The 20,677-nt window shown below is 40.8% G+C and overlaps 1 protein-coding gene across 2 annotated transcripts in view; it reads left to right on the top strand.

The window, feature by feature from the left end:
- The window catches only part of ablim2 (actin binding LIM protein family, member 2), a 79,362-nt gene that overhangs the window by 4,518 nt on the left and 54,167 nt on the right, over positions 1 to 20,677 (top strand). For both annotated transcript variants that reach the window (XM_079295698.1, XM_079295697.1), the window contains exon 2: positions 5,573 to 5,740. In XM_079295698.1, coding sequence (XP_079151824.1) covers positions 5,573 to 5,740 — 168 coding nt within the window. The remainder of the gene's footprint in view (positions 1 to 5,572; positions 5,741 to 20,677) is intronic.

Below are 20,677 nucleotides of genomic sequence, written 5' to 3'. Positions count from 1 at the left end.
GTTGTCTGTTGGGGTGACGAGCAGGAAACTCTTTAGCAGTGAAGTAATGGCTATACGAAGCTAAGCCCAGGTGTCAGAGGGCTTTTAAAAAGTCTTTCCATATTTTTTATCTTAGCAGCAAGACCCGGAGAGGATGTGAATCCACACAATCAAAGAGTTTTAGCACTTAATATTAATTTAAGAGGTTTTTGAAATGTTTCACATTCTCTCGTGCTTATGGGTCAGTGCTCATGTTCTCTTGTTTTATTTCAATGCCATCAAACTGCCAGGGACTGACAGTGGTGGGCCGTGCATGTTATACCTGGGCCTTCACTGCTGCCCTGCAGCTGAAACACAGCTACGGTTGTTATTTGTTTGGTGTAAAAATGAAGCCAACACCTATAAATACACTATCTGCCGAGAGTGCGTCTCCTCTCTGCTCTGACAGCAGCGCGAGGCTTCTGTGGGCGGCGGAGGAGGGGCTCACGGCAGCTCCCGCTGCTCGTTCATGACAGTGCAGAACGTACTGCTTTAACGTCAAAACACCAGAAAATTCTCCATTAACACCAGAACAAGTCGCTAGATTTGTCACTAGTAGCTTTTGACAAAAATAAGTCTCCATGAGGGTTTGGAAAGTCGCCAGATTTAGTGAGAAAGTCGCCAAGTTGCCAGCACTGCCACCTGCTAAATATGTCCCCAGTGCAACACTGGACGTAACAATGATTCCTATCACATATAAAACCAAACAAAAATCTTCATAAAAACAAGTTGTACAAATAATAATATATAAACAAGCATATTAAAGCTACTGCAGATGTAAAAACAAACGCATTTAACTTACCAGAGCTGCTGCTCACTATTTAAAGACAAAGTGCTTCCTTCTTTCTTTGTTAACAAAGAGTTTAATCTCACGGTTGTTCAGTACATCCGTGTGTTTTAGTTCCAGGAAGAAGTCCTTCTCGATTCATGGACGCCAGTGAAGACAGTCGAGCCTCCCTAGTTGTATTTCTTGAATAGGTTTTAATGTGTTTGAGGCTAAAAATGTCCGCTCCACAGAGGTAGCAGATATTGGGATTGTCACCGCCCAACATGTCAGGCTAGCCCACTGACCAATCACGTACTTGTAGGCCAGCTAGCAGGCTCTGACACATCAAAGAATACGCCCAACATGTCAAACTAAAGATCTGATTGGTTGAAGAATATGACAATCAACAATATCGTCCCCATTCACTTAAACTGCACATGGATTCACTTGTGAGTCTGCAGGCCTCGGGCCTCTCTTCTTACCTAGAGACACAGAGGTGAAACCTGATTGGATAAAAGCTCTCCTTAAAACAAGATGCGCTGGAAGCAGAGCAACTGAGGAAGACAGTAGCTGTGTAATGAGAAAATAAGATAATGGGAAAAATATTTTTATAATTATATAAAATTATAAAATTATAAAATAGATATAGCTTTGTGATTCTGTTTAGGCCAGCAGAGAAGGCCTTGCAGGCCCTGATGGCCACCACTGGGGACTGCAGATGGAAATTTGCCTGCATGGCTTAATCTGTTACATTGCAGGACAACGAACCACTAATATTACTGACAGTATTTCATCTCTAGTTCTTGTTCCAGTTTTGCTACAGAATATAATTCATACTATCTTGATCCCTTTAAAGGGGAAATTTTTCTCTGCATTTGACCCATCCCTGTATATAGGGAGCAGTGGGCTGCCAATGACAGGCACCGGGGAGCAGGGGGTTCAGTGTATTGCTCAGGTACACTTCTACACGTGACACGTCCCAGTCGGGGATCGAACCGTTGACCTTCCGGTTCCCAGACGACCTCTTAACCCCGTGCACCACGGTCGCCCTATAGTTCCTGGTCATGGGATCCCCTTGAGTTGAGGAAATGCTCTATTTTTAGGAAGTGCTTGACATCTTGAAAAGGCCTCTGAGATATAACTGCTCGTGTGTTCCACTGTGAAGAGGGCTGTGCTTCCTGATTACATGTACATGTACCTTTAAAGTAGTAGAGATACTGTAGAAGTTTGTCTCTCTACTGCTTTCAGTGTCGTATAAAGTAGGAAGGTTTTCAATTTCAATCCCAGCATTAAACGCTGTCTGTTTAAGTGTATTTGAGACACTGAATGTTTTCCTTCTCATTTAATGTTAGTGACCTAATTGGATACATGTCTGGGTTCTTCTTCATGATGCTGTATGGTGTAGCCACATGCCTATGTATGGTCAGTACAGTATTCAGTACGTGTGCGGGTGGTAACCTGCAGATGTCCGTATGTGTTCCCAGAGGCTTCCAGTGGTGTGACTGTATGCAGCACAGACATGTAGTGTTGCATTGCTCAGATAGCTGCCTGCCTGGCTGCGACCTTTGGGACAACAAAATCAGTACTGGCGGTCAGCCAGAGAACAGACAACCAGAAAGACTGATTGATGATGTGGACAACTGGTCCTGGAGAAGACAGGGCACCGGCACGGCTAGGGGGGATGGGAGGGGGAAGGCACAGTTACTCATTTTTCTCAATCAAAGAAAGGAAACTCATTACTTCCTCACATCATCAACTGAATTATTTCCACTCCCTATTTTATCTACTCACTCTTCTGAGAGATAAGATTTCTACTTTCCCCTCAGTGCATCATTTCTCCAAAACTTTCTTCAGTCTTTACAAGCACAGAAATGTCATGATACTGAGATCTTAACCTTTGACCTCTTTACTACTAGTTGCTTGGAGAAAAGGACAGAAGGTCATTGGTGCAAAATATGCCTCTGATATCTAGTGTGCAGTTTTGTATCCAATCCTAGTTTCATACTTGATTTGTTCCTCACTGACTTCTGTTAGTGACCTGTGGCAAGTGAATGCTGGGAGATGTTGTAAATAAGTGACTACCCAGCAGGGAACCATGTGGGCACCATCCAGCTAGAATCACAGTGCAAAACTAAGGAAATGATGGACTCTGGGACACAGCATCAACTTCGTCAGACTAAGGAGGAAAATATACTCATGGTGAAAAGATAGATAGTTACCCTGATTGCTTTGAATTTTGAAATGCTCGAAACATTACGATGCAAATCGCTGCCCTGCTGAAACCCTTAATAAGGACATGAGAACAGAAATGTCATTGACCACTCATCATTAATTTTGTCAACTGTCTGTAATCAATAGCAATCAGCAAACTGCTCACCCCACTAACTGATTATTGGATCCTTATCACAGACCACGACAATGTCTCGGTTACTGGCAGCCTGTATCTCTGGGACAACTTGCTAGATTCTACATCTGGCCCAACAGATTATCTCCTGTCTCCATCTCATGCCTGCCCTTCTCTTCTATTTGCTGTTTGAAGAGGAAGTAAAGACGCTGTCTTTATTGGTTATTGGTCTTTATTGGTTAGCATGCCCACATATACTCTCAATTTAAAGTCCCTCCTACTACCAACAATGGACTCTAGGCAACAAAGTCGAAAATCCATATTCTTGTCTTGATTCAATTCGTAAATCAGACACATGGATTGAATCAAAGCAGCTCTGTGGATTTTAGCATCATCCAAAGAACTTCAAGAATATATTTTGATTATATTTCATCATCACCAAGGTCCACTTTTTCACTTTCTATTTGAATAAAAATCCGCTTTGGAATTAAACTTCGGGCAAAAGACCGAGCCAAAACAAATGATGGAAGTGTATCATTCTAAAGAGATCTAAGGAGGTTATGGAGGCTATGTTGAAAAATCGCTTTGGTCCCTATACGGTTGTGAAGATGTCCTTGTGAAACTTGCTGAAACTGTGTTGCTCGTCTGGCTGTGCTGGTGGCTGTTTTTACTCTCCTGTCAAGTAACCCCCAGCCAAGCAGGTCACATGCTTCTTTAAGAAGAGGGGGGTCATTTGCATGTTCATAATTTTGCGAGTTGTAAATACATGAACTTTAATTTGGAAAGAGCCAGGCTAACTGTTTCCCCCTGCCTTTAGTCTTAATGCTAACCATGTACTTAATGCACAGACAAATAGATAATATGTTGTACTAATACGAATATAGTTTTGTACAACAGTATGTGTTTCAAACTCAACTTAAGTGGTTGGAGTGGCCAGTCTGTCCAAATGAAGTGACTTACTTTCACTACATTTGTTTTTCAGTCTCTCCAGTCTAAAGTTGTCACATTATAGAGCTTAGAAAAACAGTAAAATACTGTAGCTTTAACTTAATCTAAGTCAAAATGCTGTGCTCATAAAACCCCCCAATAAACAACCGGAGGACCTGAAAAAAGAAACATTTACCAGAGAAAGAAGTTCCTGGTGAGTTTTTTGCCAGCAGCTCTGTTTGGCTCACGGCTATTATCCCTACGCTTCTTTCTCTCTGTCTCCCTCAAAATCAATTCATTTGATGAACTCCCCCTTTCCAAGCCCAATTGCCGGTTACCATGGAGGCCCGATGAAACCGGTCTGACGACACAGATTTTTCCCGAGAACACAAAAGGCCTTTCATTCAGCTGATGCCCCTGTCGGTATTGAAAGGCCGATCAGTATGTGAGCATATTCTGCCAGGGTTATGATGAAAGGGGAAAAGGGCGAGCTGTACTCAAGATGCTGTTCGGGTGGAGATGTCAGCAGCAGGACTGACCACCAAGGGCCCTGGAACACAGCACAGTAACTGCTTTAAAAGTGATCTAGGCTTTTCCGTTTGTGTGTGCGTGCGTGTGTGTGTGTGTGTGGGTGTGCGTGCGTGTGTGTGTGTGTGTGTGGGTGTGTAAGAGAGAGAGACATCCATCCTCGCATTGTGGGGGCATAAACCTGTCATATACTCAGACCTTCCTCCCTTATAGGGTCAAGAAGCTGGTCCCCACATTATAAATCGTTCAATTTTGCACTTGCTGGCTTGCATTGGTTCGGGTTAGGCATGTGGTCAGGGTTAGGGTTATGGTTATGTCAGAAACGGAAACAAGAAACAAGTGTGTGTGTGTGTGTGTGTGTGTGTGTGTGTGTGTGTGTGTGTGTGTGTGTGTGTGTGTGTGTGTGTGTGTGTGTGTGTGTGTGTGTGTGTGTGTGTGTGTTCACATGAATCTAAGAATATAAAAAGACACATTGTTTTTTTCATATCCTTATCTGATGTGACATCTGAAGTGAAGAGCTGGGAATTTTTAGATTTAGGCAATGTTTTTTTCAGCAATGAAATGCGACACTAAAAAAGTAAGACATGTGAGATTATGTGCTTGAAGCGTGAAGATCCCAATGGAGACAAACACACTTTGTATCAATAAAGGGGTCACTGTGAAGTGTTTAGAAGGCCACAGCTATTTCTATTAATGGTTTAAAGCTAATTACAAGCAGTATTTGGTATTATATATTTTCAATGCCCAAAAATGGATGGGGGGGGGGGAGGATGAAGATGGGTATGGAAACAAAGGGAAATAGGACAAAGACTTCAACTTATATATCATATTAAACAGTTGGCCACACTCTCTGGTAGATTACCTGATGTATCATCAAATTCAATAAGTCCAAGTGTCAGTTTGGCTGTTTTCATCAATGTTTGTGGCTCTATATATACTAGAATAAGACCTGAAATGGTCCTTTCTCTGTCTCTGTCTGTCCCCTGCAGTGTTTCAGCAGCAGGCTGTCCACAGCCCTCTGGAGCAGCAGAAGCAGAAACAAAAGCAAGGAGGAGGAGGAGGACCTATCCCCTGTCAGAACTGTGGTAAGCCGTGCAAAGGGGAGGCACTCCGGGTCCAGAACAAACACTTCCACATCAAGTGCTTCGCCTGTAAAGGTAAGTAACAGCCAGCTATCACCTGGTACCTTTGTCAGCCCACAACCCTTCATTCTCACAACCTCAGAAAAGACTGTGAGACTTTTGGTTGCCAAGTAGCAACATAGACTCTAAGGAAAATCTGTAGTTTTAGAGGATGCATAGAACAGGAAACATGATATTTACCCTTTGTGAATGTTGGAACTGGAAAAATGACCAACATCTACCATTTTGTATGTTAGACAAAATACTTTCAGAGGTAAATAGCAGTGGTGTATAAAGTACTCAAAAGCCATACTTGAGTAAAAGTAAAGCTACCTTACTGGAAAACTACTCCAGTAAAAGTAAAAAGTCACCTATTAGAATACTACTTGAGTAAAAGTCTTAAAGTATCTGATATTTATTGTACTTAAGTAACAAAAGTAGTTTTCTGATATGAAATGTACTTAAGTATTGGAAGTAAAAGTACAAGTAAATGCTGTTAATAAAAAAGCAAAGGGTCAGAATTTTGAGAATGATGAAGTTTATTCTTTTAAGTGCTGTGGCACCATGACCAAGGACATGGAGCTGTGTTGAACATAATTGGGTTGGCTGTGATCCACTCAGGAGCAACAATGTTCAACATAATATATTGTACATGAGTATACGTTTGCATCTACTATGAACTTATCATCATAGTTCTCCGAAAAGCAATATGACACTATGAAGGAGTTGTAACAGTGCGTTTATAAGTCTGCTCATTAGACTAGAGGATGTAGAGGGCAAATGCATAATATTGTGTTCAGCAAAACATATCCACTTGATGCATCAGGTCAGTGTTGTGAGAAAGGACACCTGCCTTGTAAACTCCTGTGGGCCTGATTTGAACACAACAGACAAAGGTTTTGCTCAAGCTGAATCTGCAATTGGGCGACTGCTACCATCATAACTCCATCTGATCATCCACAACATGACTCAAATATCAAAACATGATCAATACTAAAGCAGCAACACAGTCATTACTTGAAACTGAAACATGTCCTGTTCATCTTCAAAAGAAGTTGGTTTTCAAAATTGTGAGAATTCAGTCTCGCTCTTCTTGGGCTGAAGACTAGTCCTGCGATGCTAAATAGTCTTTCACAGGCCGCTGAGGCAGGTAGAGGTGTGTTCAGCGTCACAGACAGCTTGCGCACAGCTGCGAAGGATTTCCCTAATGCTAACGCTAATGCTAACACTAATGCTAACGCTAACGCTAATGCTAATGCTAACGCTGCGCTCTCTCGGCTCCCGTCAATCCTATGGTGTGGTGGTTAGCTATAGCTAACGTTAGCCAACTAGTGCTGCACAACTGTCAACACTTCCTCAGCTCACTAACTCGCTGGCGATCCACTGGTGTTGGTCTTCGTCACCACCGTCGTTTGTTGCGGGAGTAGCAGGTGCTTCCATTTCTGCTTCCATCATGAAATCAGTCATCGTAGAGTGGAATTCTACTCATAGTCGCCCGCTAGCTTATAGCATGTAGCATCCTGGGCATCACTGGGAATCAAAACACCGCGGCTTTGAGAGCACTTGTTTGCAATTGTGCATTAACGTGATTAACCAATGATTTAACTTGCTGCTAGGACCACTGATTCACCAAACCTGCTTGCTTGCAGTCTGTGTTCCACCACAGTCCCCGACGCTGCTCTCATGATTCATTTTTTTCTAAAGATAGATTTGATTTTGTAGCGAGTAACGAAGGTTTCAGGGGAAATGTATCGGAGTCAAAGTATCAGTTTTCTTTGCAAAATGTAGTGAAGTAAAAGTCAACAGAAATATAAATAGTAAAGTAAAGTACAGATACCCAAAAAAACTACTTTAGTACAGTAACGAAGTATTTCTACTTCGTTACTGTACACCACTGGTAAATAGACATTACCACGGCCCATTATGGGAAAACACTGGACACATTCTGAGTAAGAATACTTTGTGAGCTGTGGGAGAAAGGAAATCCATTTAGACTATTTCCTAAACAGAAAAACAAACATTAATGAGGACATTTTATGTGAAAGAGAAGGCATATATGAAGACTAATTTAAGAGCTTTTTCGAAGAGATAATCCATTATGAAGTTTTTGGAGATGAAATACACTTTGTGTTTGAGGAGAAAAGATACCGAAAAGCTCCTCTAAAATGTTGGGCTATTGTTAGGCTGCTGCTTTATAAAGTGCTTGCTGATGAACAAGCTAATTGCTACCCTTATCAACATTGACATGCACAGGGTGACCAGAGTAAAGCTTCAGTTTTTGTGATTTTCAACATGTAAACTCACACTGTTGGCCGATGTGCTCAGCTTTGAGGGGACAGAGAGCTGGAGAGTCCAAAGAGAGAAAGCTATTGTAGCCTATTCGTGGTCTCCGTTATTTATAAGGATATTGTTATTGATAGTTTGGCAATATGAGGAAATTCTCTAAGAAAGTCAGAATGATTGGTCGTTAAGGTCGAATCAGCAGCAGAGATAGTGTGGGTTACGTTGTGTGTATATATATTGTCGTGTATGAGAGGGGTCATATGTGTGTGTGTATGAGAGGGGGTCATATGTGTGTGTGTCTGTGTGTTTGGGGTTGGGTGTCAGGTACTTGAACCATGTGTTCTATGTGTGTGCTTGTGGGTGGGGAACTGTACTTTATAGAGTGTGTGCTTGCGTCCCACCCAGTCCAGACTCTCAGCATGAGTCTCATGTCAGACTGCTGTTGTTGTCAACACATACTCCTGTTGCTAGGCTACCGTTGATGTCGCTACAATGTCGCTCTTAATCTTACACTGACCAGCAGACTCCCTGTCTGCACTCTTTACACCCCCCTCCTCCTCCATCTTCAACTCTATATGAACGAGGCATGAAACACCATGAAAGGATTATTTCCTTTTATTACATCTGGACCTTGGATTTATTTCATAGTTTTGGAAATTATGTTCTAGCAGTAAATTAATAACAGCCTTATGTTCTCACAAAGTCACAGAATCAGTGACTTTAAACTATAGATAAAAAACGCTGAAACATGTAAAAATGCAAGACCCAACTAACGACACAATGAATTGGTAGAAAGAGTGTCTTTAGCCTCTGTAATGTGACATATTTCTGAGTGAATCGTAAAAATTAGAGAGGACCCACAGTAACGTACAGTTATGGGCAGGTTAGCTAGTCACTCCAAATCCCATTCGTTTGTATAAATGGATGTCCAATATAAAGGGTTCATATGTTGTCAATAATGAATGACATGTTAATCAATGTTAATTACAGGTAATTTATCAATTATGTAAGGATTCTGTTTTGAACAGAAGTTTTGTCAGACGCCTTGGTTCTATTTATATTCATTCACTCACTTAGAAAGCTTCGCAATGGACGAGGAACAGCTGACTGGTGAAGTTGAAATGATGAATTACTGATACGATACCTTCTCATTTCACTACAAAAACCTGAATAAAGTGGCAGCTGGGAGGAGATCGCCGGAAAGTTTCCATTACATATCACAATATAAAATGTGTGTACAAACGTCTGGAGATAGCTGTACTCATATAAATGGTTACATCTCCAGTCTGATCTAGAGCGCAGCCCTTACAGGTACATGCTTTGTTTACATGACGTAATGTAACGTCTCTCTCCAAAGCTTTTTATTCCACAGTATAATTGTGTATTATACAATAATTATATTCATTCTTGTATTCAAATGTATGTTTTTACGATTTGAATATATATTCAAATTAAGAAAATGAGTTGACAGCCCTTCTAACAACATATAACCCTTCATGAAGAGTGCTTTACTAGAAACTGATGCTACACTTGAGCAAACATCATAATAAGGTGCATCAAATTGTTCAAAGTATATTCAAATATTTCTCATTTCAATTTTTTTCAATATTACTTTTGTTTGTTTCAGGTCCATTTAGTAGCTATTCTGGAACTTTATATCATATCACAGCAGATGGAGTTAGCCCAGTTATCATGGGATTGTAGATGTTCAACTTATGACTGGTGATATACTTAGAAAAATCCAATATTGCAGCTTTAAGCTTTGCAGCGTTTGATGTTTTCATGGTAGCTGCTCTCAAAAGCAAGCTGTGTGTGAGGAAATGATGTTTTATTTACTCTATATATGCTGTTATGTCTGCTTTAAACTGACACCATCCATAGCAGAGAGCTGCAGATGAAACGACCAGGCAGAACAAACCTTTATCCCTAATCTATTTGCTTTGGCCCTCAAATCATCCAAATAGCATTGGAATACTCGAATGGGAACATATTTGGTTACACCCTGTTAGAAAGCCTACATATAACCAGTAATGAGTTGGAATTGTCATATGGAAAGACTCCTTTATTTCACAGACCACATTCACAACACTCCCTCACAAACACAGGTTTGGTACCTTTTATTGCACAGTGCTTCCCCATAAAGCTCAAAACTGTTCAAGAAGTAGGAGCAGTCTGCCGAGTTGGAATGCTTCTCAATGCCATAATTTGGGAAAAACAATAAATACAAGCTTTATTCTCATAGATGTAGTTCCTCTCTCCCTTGAGACGGTGATTATTACTCACTTGGATATCAGGATTCTCATCTTTGACTGCCTGATTGTGATATCACAAAAAAGAAATACATGTGCTGATGGATAAGATACATGAGGAAAACTGATGGAGAATCTCACTGGTGTTTGAGCAGTCATTGCATGGTCTTCAACAAAGGGAGCTGGCTCAGGTGTCGTGAAATGATCTTTATCTGGGCCTCTGTCACATGTTTCATGACATCACTTCCAATTCCCTTGGAGAACAGAGCACTACATAGATGAAACAGCAAGATCTCTGGAAGCACTTAAAGCTGTCTGGGAACACTGGGCCAAAACCAGTCACGACTTTGATTGGGAGTGGATCAAGAGGTCGTGTCCAGGTGGTAACCCTTGATTTGTGAAAACTCTCGCAAGATGGTTGAGGTCAGACATTGACCTTGAATGTTTATGGTTGGGATAGGTCAATGGGCAGTGAGTTTTTGGCATATCTAAGGTTACCATCTCGACAAGACGGGATAAAGGCCATTGGGTAGTACTCCATGACAGCTGTTCATATCAAATGCCAAAGAGCATCCTTGAACTGAGTTATTGGTTAATATCTCTACCCCATATATGATTGAGTCACATAACTGAAGGTTCAGATTTAGGGCTCAATAACCCCTTACCATTTCTATTTGCTGAATGATGAACATGAGATGTGATTCATCTCCGAAAACTCAATGGAAATCAATCATCCTCTTCGGAAAATGAGTGTGTAGCTCATGTTTAATCCAAAATCTTGGATTTTACCTGTCCTTGTCCTTGCTGAATGTTTTACTATATAACATACAAGACATTTTCAAAATATTTTAGATCCAAAACAATATTATGACCAGTGAATTTTCAAAATCCCACTGCTGGTCAACTAAGATTTGTTAGTACTACTCTGACTTGATATTAGAATGTTGTTGACATAGCAATGTTTACTTACATACAGAAAGAAACCATTTTTATTGTCATATACATATCCACATACACAAAATTTGACTTCTGCATTTGACCCATCCCTGTATATAGGGAGCAGTGGGCTGCCAATGATAGGCGCCCAGGGAGCCGGGGGTTCAGTGTCTTGCTCAGGGACACGTGACACGTCCCAGCTGAGGATCGAACCGCTGACCCTGCGGTTACCAGACAACCCTCTTAACCTAGCGAGCCACGGATACAGAGTAATGTAGACACTTTAAGTGAAAAGATTACAACTGTAGAACTAAAAGAAATCCGACATTAAGTGAGTAAACCTAAGGAGATTGTTACAATGACGTTTTTGAGTTGTGACTCTATTTCATACCAAGACTCCCTTCCAGGTTTTGACAGATTAATGGATTGCATTATTTTTGTACAAGTACCCAACCTGAATGTGTTTCTTCCTTGAAGTCAGCAGGTAAAGATGGCTGCTGGCCACATGTTGAAGTCCTGGCGGTCGGATCAGTGGTGTTATAATAGCAGATGGTTGTGATGTTCAGTGTAGGGTGTTGGCTATTGGATTGTCTCCTTGGAAACAGGCTGACCAGAACAGGGCCAGGGGGGAGTATGTGTGTTCATCATTGGGCCAGGGGTGCTGACCTCACACACGTGTTTGGGGGGGAAGGAAAGCACACACACTTAAAAGGACAATCCTTACATACATGTCATACTGTGCATATGATATATAATACATATGGATGATTGTATTTTACCAGAGATCACCTGTTAATTAAACACTTGGTATGTACTTTTTCCAAAGTTTCAGCTGCTCCTTAGGGTCTTCATAAGGGGATGGAATCTGCTCTGTTGTCATGGAGAGCTAAGATTATTACCCAAACTGTCTGCTGTAAAGTCATCACAGTTTACAGACCAACTTCTTGGGGCAACGTTGACCTGCCATACTTGCCTTACTTACCTATAGTTTTCTTGTGCAATGGATGTAACACCACATCTTTAAAAAAGACTGATCCTTCTTGTTCTGGTTTGATGACATTTTCTATCATTTATTTTGGGTAGTTGTTAGTATGATATCAGTTAGTCACCAAGACTCCTGTATCTTTGCTATCTTTACATCAAGAACCACAGTGGAAATAAGTCTACAGTGCTGTCCTTGACTTGATTGAATGTCCTCCTCTAAAGGTTCATTGGCAACATTTATGCAAGCTCATTTTGGGGTTTAAACAAGATTTGCGTCTTGCTGAACATCCTCATCTCCTTATGAGATACAGTGTTGTCCAGTGATTTAGACAATAGACAGAGCTCCCCTGCTATTGCCTCATTAGATGCCTGCTTGCAATTTAAACCAGTGTAGCAGGAACCTGGATCACTGTGAGCCCATTTGACCTGTCAGAAGTATCAACCTTGGATTTCTGTCTTTCAAGCACACTCCCAGAGCTGGTCAGATCAATGCCAGCAGGCTGAAGACTGTCAAGGTCATGAAATAGACTCGTGATTGACAACACCCCCCACACCCCTCCATCCCACCACTCACACATGGATGGTGAGTCATTGTAAAACACGAGGTGCAATCCAGGTCGCACATTCATGGCAGAAAGCACAGAGCCCATGTATATTTAACCCTGCTCACGCTCACACATGCACAGTGGAAATCATTGTGAAACATGAGGCAGAGTCAAGGTCACACTGACGTAAGGACATAGCACATATATATATATATATATATATATATATATTTTATATGACACCATAACATGTCTGTAAATAATGTCTCTGGAGATGAAATGTGTTGGAAGGACACATTTTCTCAGTTTGTCTTCTACACACATACACACGCACATACACTGCGGGGCGGCTGTGGCTCAGTGGAGAGCAGGGTCGTCCTTTAATCAGAAGATCGGTGGTCGATCCCTGTCTCCACTAGTCCATGTCCATGTGTCCTTGGGCAAGACACTTAACCCTAAATTGCTACTGTAACTGTGCCTACTGTGTGTGAATGGTTATGAATGTTAGTTAGAGTCCTGATGGACAGGTGGCACCTCACATGGTAGCTCCTGTCATCAGTGTATGAATAGGTGAATGATGACATGTAGTGTTAAAGATCTTTGAGTGGTAGGAAGACGAGAAAAACGTGATACAAGTACAATCCATTTAGCATTTGCGCACACACACACACACAGGACAGGCTCTCTCAGATGTGCTTGTATATTTTTATTCCTCCAGAAGGTCAGGGTTGCTGGCTTGGATTAGACCAGATTACATATATTTTACACAACATGCAAATTCAATTATTTGTTGGGTGCTGTATCCTACATTATCCCCCTCAGCCACACACATAATGCAACAATTAACATATCTGTGTGTCTGATAGGGCTGGGTATCATATTGTGGTACTTAAAACAATATTTAAAATACCTTAACTTGAATCTAAATATCTAAAACATTTTTTTAAATAACCTTTCTTTAATTTCCCAAAAGTAGCAATGTAGTATAACAAATTTAATTGTCGAAAACAGCTTAACATGTATTTAAAGCTTTTATATCCATTTCTGGAGCCAAAAATCACAGGTCTGGTATAAAGTTGATAAGTCAAACTGTTGCCTGTTTACACATCTAGCAGACATAGCTAGCTGTCTGTCACCACACACGGCTCTTTTCACACTACACGGAGCCATTTGATTAATTGTTAACATGCAACTATTGATAATGTCCATTTTACATATACATTAGTTTATTTTCTGTCAGAAATGAATCTTATCAATCTGACCAGACATTCAATGGAACTGGACTCTGATAATGGCTGATGGGTGATAGCCACCACCAGTCATGCAGGGACATATATCACTCTTTAACATGGAGGCTCCATACACATTACACATCCATACACATACACATACACATTACACATACCATACACATCCATACACATACACATTACACATCCATACACTCAATACACATCCATACACGTACTTGCAACATGTCCAAATCACTGAATCCATTTCCTTTTTCTCTGGAGACCTTGTTTATACACGAGTAAAAGCGATAAAACATGTTTCATTTACAAATCACACCTGGGCAAATTTGTTGCACATCCATCCATTCATGCATGTAACTTCCTCACTAATTCTACATGCTGAATTAAGAAGAAGAACAGACTCTGGCTCTGAGATCTTCCAGTGCGGAGGAAGCGGATTCAACAGAACACAGAATTCCTCAGAGAGAGTGCATTTACATTCTGTAAGTAGCTTCATGGTGCTCGAGATAAGCCTTCAGAGATGGAAGGTATCAGTTTCCTGTGAAGTAATCTGCCTTTCAGCCTTGGAAAATGTTGTTATCAAGTTCTTTCTGCAGTTTAACCTTCATTAATATTGGTAACCTGAGGAGCATCTTAGCACTGTTATTGCTTGTAATAATGTTTAATTAGCGTAGAGCTTTAATTTTTCAAGGAACTTCTAGTTCTGAAGTTCAATCTCTGTCCTTCTGAGTTGTTGCAGAAAACTGTACTCAAACACACACTGAATCATTTGATCACACACTCCCTACCAACACACACCGTTCATAGCTCAAAAGGTCTAACCCTCTTGGGAGTCATGAAAGTTTTATCACGCTGCAGGCATGTAGCCGACACATTCTGCTGTTCTCAGGACAAAACAACAAATTAATTGCATCATGATCTCATCCGAGGTCAGCACAAACACACCTTGTGTTGTCATGGAGATGAAATGGTTTCAAAATGATGAAATTGCTGCTTGAACATAACGTTTAAATGAATTTAGAGTCTGCCTAGTTTCAGGACAGAGTCTGACACTTTGTATTGCATGGCTGATACTGATTCTTTGCTGAATTGTGTGTTTATTTTTACTCCAGGTTAATCCTGATGAGGGTTGAAAGCTTTTCAGACACTAAAACTCTCCATTTGAAACAAAGAAAGGACATTTTTTGGCTTCAGAGGTTTATCGCTATCTTTTGGCTATTGACTGGAGCATTCCATAGCTCTGTATAGCCCACACGTATGGTACACGTTGATTATGTACCACTAGCCATTTAAGATGCATGTCCTTTGACAAGTCTTTACAATTAAGCAGTGGCGGGCCGTCAGGGCCTGCAAGGCCTTCTCTGCCGGCCTAAACAGAATCACAAAGCTATATATATTTTAAAAAAAAATATAGGTCTGTCAAGACAAGACTCAAGTGAAATTTCAAGTCTTTCAACAAAAGTCCAAATAAAGTCTGTCAGACCGAGTCTTAAGTCAAATTTCAAGTTATTTGAGACAAGTTTGTCAGTCATATGTATTTGTTTCATTGTTGTGGGATTTTACCAAGCCAAAACCTGACTCGTTTTGAATTCTCAAGTCTCAAGACCTTATTTTTCTGAATTTGACTGGAGGCCAAGTCTGACGTCTCAAGACTCTGCTGTACAGGCCAGTTTAATTACACAACAGTTTAAACCTAAAAAGCTCTGTTCCAGAATTAATCAGCGTTATCAAAAGAGCTCTATGTAGTTCCAGAATCTAGTTCTCATTGGGTGTTTGGCTTACCATCATTGTGGGGAGTTTTAGAACAGTTCTACAAAGAACTACACAATGTGTCCTTGTGGAAAAGGTGCTGCAAAGAGTGCTTTAAAATTCACAATGTCCTGAATTTAACATTTTATCAGACGATGACCAAAGAGCCCTTAGAATCCGCTTTTTGTCACTTATGTAACTCATCCAACCAGCGTTCCACTCTGCTGCTATTTACTTCATCCAGCCCAAAGCATTATCTCATTCTAGACAGGTTGCCAGACATCTGAACCGGATGTGAGGGAGCCAGTAGCACCCGCTGGAAAGTATGTCGTCCACTTCCTGTGAAAACATTCCTGCTCGTATTGTTGTAGTTGTTTTATTAGCATGTCGTAACTCCTTTGAGGGCTTGATAACAAAGTGAAATGGTGCAAATACTGGAGGGAGGTTGTCCAACATGTCGGTTAAAGTTTTTACAAGGGGATAAAAGGGTGGGAGAATTAGACTGTTACATAAGTAGGAAAATGTTAAAGTTTCAGTTTAGTGTTTGGGGATTTAGACTGAAGAATAACATCACAAATCTTGTGTCTGCTATATCAGTGTACTGTATGTAAGTGGATGTTCACATGCATTAAGCAGTTGTCCAACTTCCCAGCAAGAAATTGCCTTTACCGCAAAAATAATGGAACGCTACAAAACCCCTAAAACTTAGTCCCAACTTCAGGATTTTCCAAGTGAAAGGAGAGATTTAGTGCTATGTTTTGTACCCAAACAACACAAACAAGGACATCCAACAACAAAAAAAGTAATACACAAGAATGAGGTCTGGGTTGACGGGTGGGTCAAAAAAACATTGGACTTTCATCCAGGTTCTAGTCCCATCTGACACCAGAAGTCAATGTTGACTTATTTGTCATGTAGCTTTGGTACCTAAGTAACATCACTTCCAAAGTTATTTTAACCCAAACCACAATCTATCTGAATTCTACCTATCAAGTAGGTTTGGCACTGATCCCTCTTCTTGCTGGACATTTGTTGGAAAACACATGACAAATAATAAAATAACTTTTCATAAGATATACAAACCGTTGAATGAGGATACGCTGGTTGGGTAGCTATTTACATGGCGAGGTGCCAATTAAAAGCTAACTCTTTATGGTGTACCCCGGAACTACTGCATTTATGGTCCTTCTTTCACTTGGAAAGGTATCCCATGTCTCACAACAGAAAACAAAACCATTGACAGTTGCAGTCATTAACAGCTGAAGTCCTTGTTTTATCATTCTCATTTACTGTGTCACAGTGTAAGGTTTAGTGAGCAGAGCAGTGAAATGGCTTTACGAGATCTCAATCTTCTTTTCAACTTGCTCTATAATGTCTTCACTATCAACAGTTTCCATCATTGAAAAGTTGGAGATGAAAACAACCATGTTGTATCTCTGTACACGTGCTAACGTAACCTATGGTAGCTACAGCAGCTGCTGTTTGTACATAGGTTCCATTGGTATCAAACTGGTTTCAGTGGGCAGAAAGCTGGCCAGGGTTGTACTGCTGGTTGGAACTTTTTGAGTTATCTTCCAGTATCATGGAAAGTTTACACTGAGACCTTGATGACCTCAACCTTCTCACATTCCTGCAAGGATAAACGTGTGTGTCTTGAAAATGTTATGTGTGTGTGATCTCACCCACAGGCTACAAATGTCATACCTTCACACACTCCTGCACGTTCGAGACTGTGTGTGTGTGTGTGTGTGTGTGTGTGTGTGCGTGTGTGTGTGCAAGTTCACAGAGCTGTCATGGAGCACCAACTAATGCAAACATTTCTCATTTATCTTTGCTGTCATTCTTTCCAGAAAGAAAGAATGGAGGGAAAAGAAAGGAGTGGTGATGTTTTTGCTAAAGGAGTGAGAAAACAGAGCGAGATTTCCCCTGAGGGTGTGGCTGGTCTGTGATGTCATGTGGTTGCCATGGTCACTGTGTGTAATTATTGCATGTTCACGAAAGAGGACGATGAGTGGAGTTCCTGTCATGACGTGCCAGACAATATGCATGGTCCAGTCTTTACACACACACACATGCATGCATAATAATACACCCATTCTGAAAGACTGATGTTATTGGTTCTTAAAGCAGGTTGAGGGAAACAAACCAGACGTGTCAATCTGGTTCTTCTCACTGCAATGCCTCCTCTGCTTTTTACTGCCTTTGAAATGAATGTCTATCAATACGTCTGTATGTGTCTTTTTGAATGTGACTTTTACAGTATAGTATAGTGTAGTATAGAGTAGTTTAACAGTAAAGTACAGAGTAGTTTAATAGTAAAGTATAGTATAGTAGTAAAATAGTAGTTAAATATGGTATGGTACACTATATCGTAGTTTAATGTGGTATACTATTGTAAACTACAATACAGTGCATTATAAGTATGATATAGGATTGTATACTGTAATACAATATACTATAAGTATCATATAGTATAGTGGCTCAGGAGCTAGAGCAGGTGGTCCACTAATCTGAAGGTTGGAAGACTGGCGGTTCTAACCCGGGCTCCTCCAGTCCACATGTTGAAGTGTTCTATGTCAGACTCTGCCTTCAGTGTATGAGTCTGTCTGCAAATGTAAGGCAAGACAAGTATATTTGTACAACACATTTCAACAACAAGGCAATTTAAAGTGCTTCACATAAAATCATTAAAAGCATCAAAACATAAGGCAAAAGGAGATTTAAGAACATTCATTGAAACATTAAAAACTGTCATTAAAACACGAAAAAGCAGTGTAAGAAATAAAATGCAGTAGTAAAATGCAGAAATTCCAGAAATTGATTAATATCCTTGAATGTGGTTCAATTAAAGGCAGCAGCAAACTGAAAAGTCTTCAATCTTGATTTAAATGAGCTGAGGGTCTCAGCAGACCTGCAGCTTTCTGGGACTTTGTTCCAGATATTCAATTCAATTCAATTCAATTTATTTTTGTATAGCCCAAAATCACAAATTACAAATTTGCCTCAGAGGGCTTTACAATATGTACACGTTTGACATCTTCTTGTCCCGGGACCCTCACATCAGAACAGGAAAAACTCCCCAAAAACCCCTTTAACGGGGAGGAAAGAGGAAGAAACCTGTGGGAGAGCAATAGAGGAGGGATCCCTCTCCCAGGATGGACAGGCGTGCAATGATGTCATGTGTAGAACAGGATAGTGAATTACAACACATTCAATGTAATTACAGCACATTCAATGTATGACACAACCACGACAGGAGGCAAGACCTGGTCCAGGTAAACCCGGATACACAGGAACCTGTGAGGCGAGAAAGCACAGAGACTCTGGTGAAGAAGCAGGTCAATAATGTGCATTAATGGTATCAGTAGTATGAAATAGTAATGTGAGTAATAATAAAAGTGATATTAGCAGTTGGAGTCAGCAGGGCCATGGTAGGAGGAAGGACCAGGGTCCAGATGAAACCATGCTCCATGGAAACCTGTGAGGAGAGGAAGCACAAGGACTCCGGGGAAGAGACAAAATGAGTACCGTGCATTAATTGTATCGGTAATAGGATTATGTGGTAATATAGATATGTGGATTATTATCGGTAATATAGATATGTGGAGCAGAAAAACTGAACGCTGCTTCTCCATGTTTAGTTCTGACTCTGGGAACAGAAAGTAGACCGGTCCCCGACGACCTGAGGGGTCGGGATGGTTCATAAGGTAGCAGCAGATCAGAGATGTATTTTGGCCCTAAACCATTCAGTGCTTTGTAAACCAACAGCAGGATTTTAAAGTCAATTATTTGTTGGACAGGAAGCCAGTGCAAAGACCTCAGAACTGGAGTGATGTGATCCACCCTCCTGGTCTTAGTGAGGACTCGAGCTGCAGCTACAGTGTAGTATAGTTTACTGTAGTATAGTATAGTGGAGTACAGCTTACTGTAGTATTGTTTAGTATAGTATAGCATAGCTTAGTATACTGTACATAAGTATAGTATAGTATACTTTAGTACAGTAGTATACGATAATGTTGTACAGTATACTTTACAGTATTGTATAGTTTACTGTCAACTATACTATACTGCACTCAGTGGCGGGCCGTGCATTTTATACCTGGGCCTTCTGTGCTGTCCTACTACAGTTGAATTACCTCCTAATAACCTCATTATGACACATCAATCCAGCAAACCTGCAGCAGATCCACGCATTCCACCACACAAGAGCACGAGCCATTCAAATATTATTCATTAAAAATGACACGAAAGACAAATGAACAGTAGTAACGTTACTGCAGATGTAAAAAACAAACGCAGTTTGTCACTTACCGAAAGTTAAAGAGTTTAATCCCAGTACATCGTTTCAGTTCCAGTAAGAAGTCCTTCTCGATTCATGGACGGCAGTGACAGTCGAGCCTCCCTAGTTGTATTTCGCCGGTAGATACCGGACGTGTAGGAACCGGTGCTATATTGGCACAGAGTTTCGGTACCCAACACTAATTCTAACTCATAAAACACATCTATAAAACTCATTTATTAAATTGCATGGGCTGCAGCTTGGGTGCTGCTCGTGGGACAAAAAAAGCAAAACAAAAGTACTTCTTTACCTTGTGGTCAGTCAGCTGCATTCAGAAAAGACGTATAAAAAGAAAACGGCACATGACAGCCTGATGCCTGGCATGACTTTTGTCATAATAGGGTGACCGTGGCGCACTGGGTTAAGAGGGTTGTCTGGTAACCGCAAGGTCAACGGTTTGATCCTAGACTGGGACGTGTCACTTGTCGAAGTGTACCTGAGCAATACACTGAACCCCAGGCTCCCCGGTGCCTGTCATTGGCAGCCCACTGCTCCATATATACAGGGATGGGTCAAATGCAGAGACAAATTCCCCCCTTAAAGGGATCAATATAGTATAATAAATAAATAAAAAACATGTTTGGCTATGGATTATAAATTAGCTTGAAGACATCCATGTTGCAGGGGAAGCAAAG

Source organism: Melanostigma gelatinosum (assembly GCF_949748355.1).
Source record: "Melanostigma gelatinosum genome assembly, chromosome: 23".
Classification (NCBI taxonomy): domain Eukaryota; kingdom Metazoa; phylum Chordata; class Actinopteri; order Perciformes; family Zoarcidae; genus Melanostigma; species Melanostigma gelatinosum.
The sequence above is the reverse complement of the archived record's forward strand: the minus strand, read 5'-3'. Positions and strand labels throughout refer to the sequence as shown.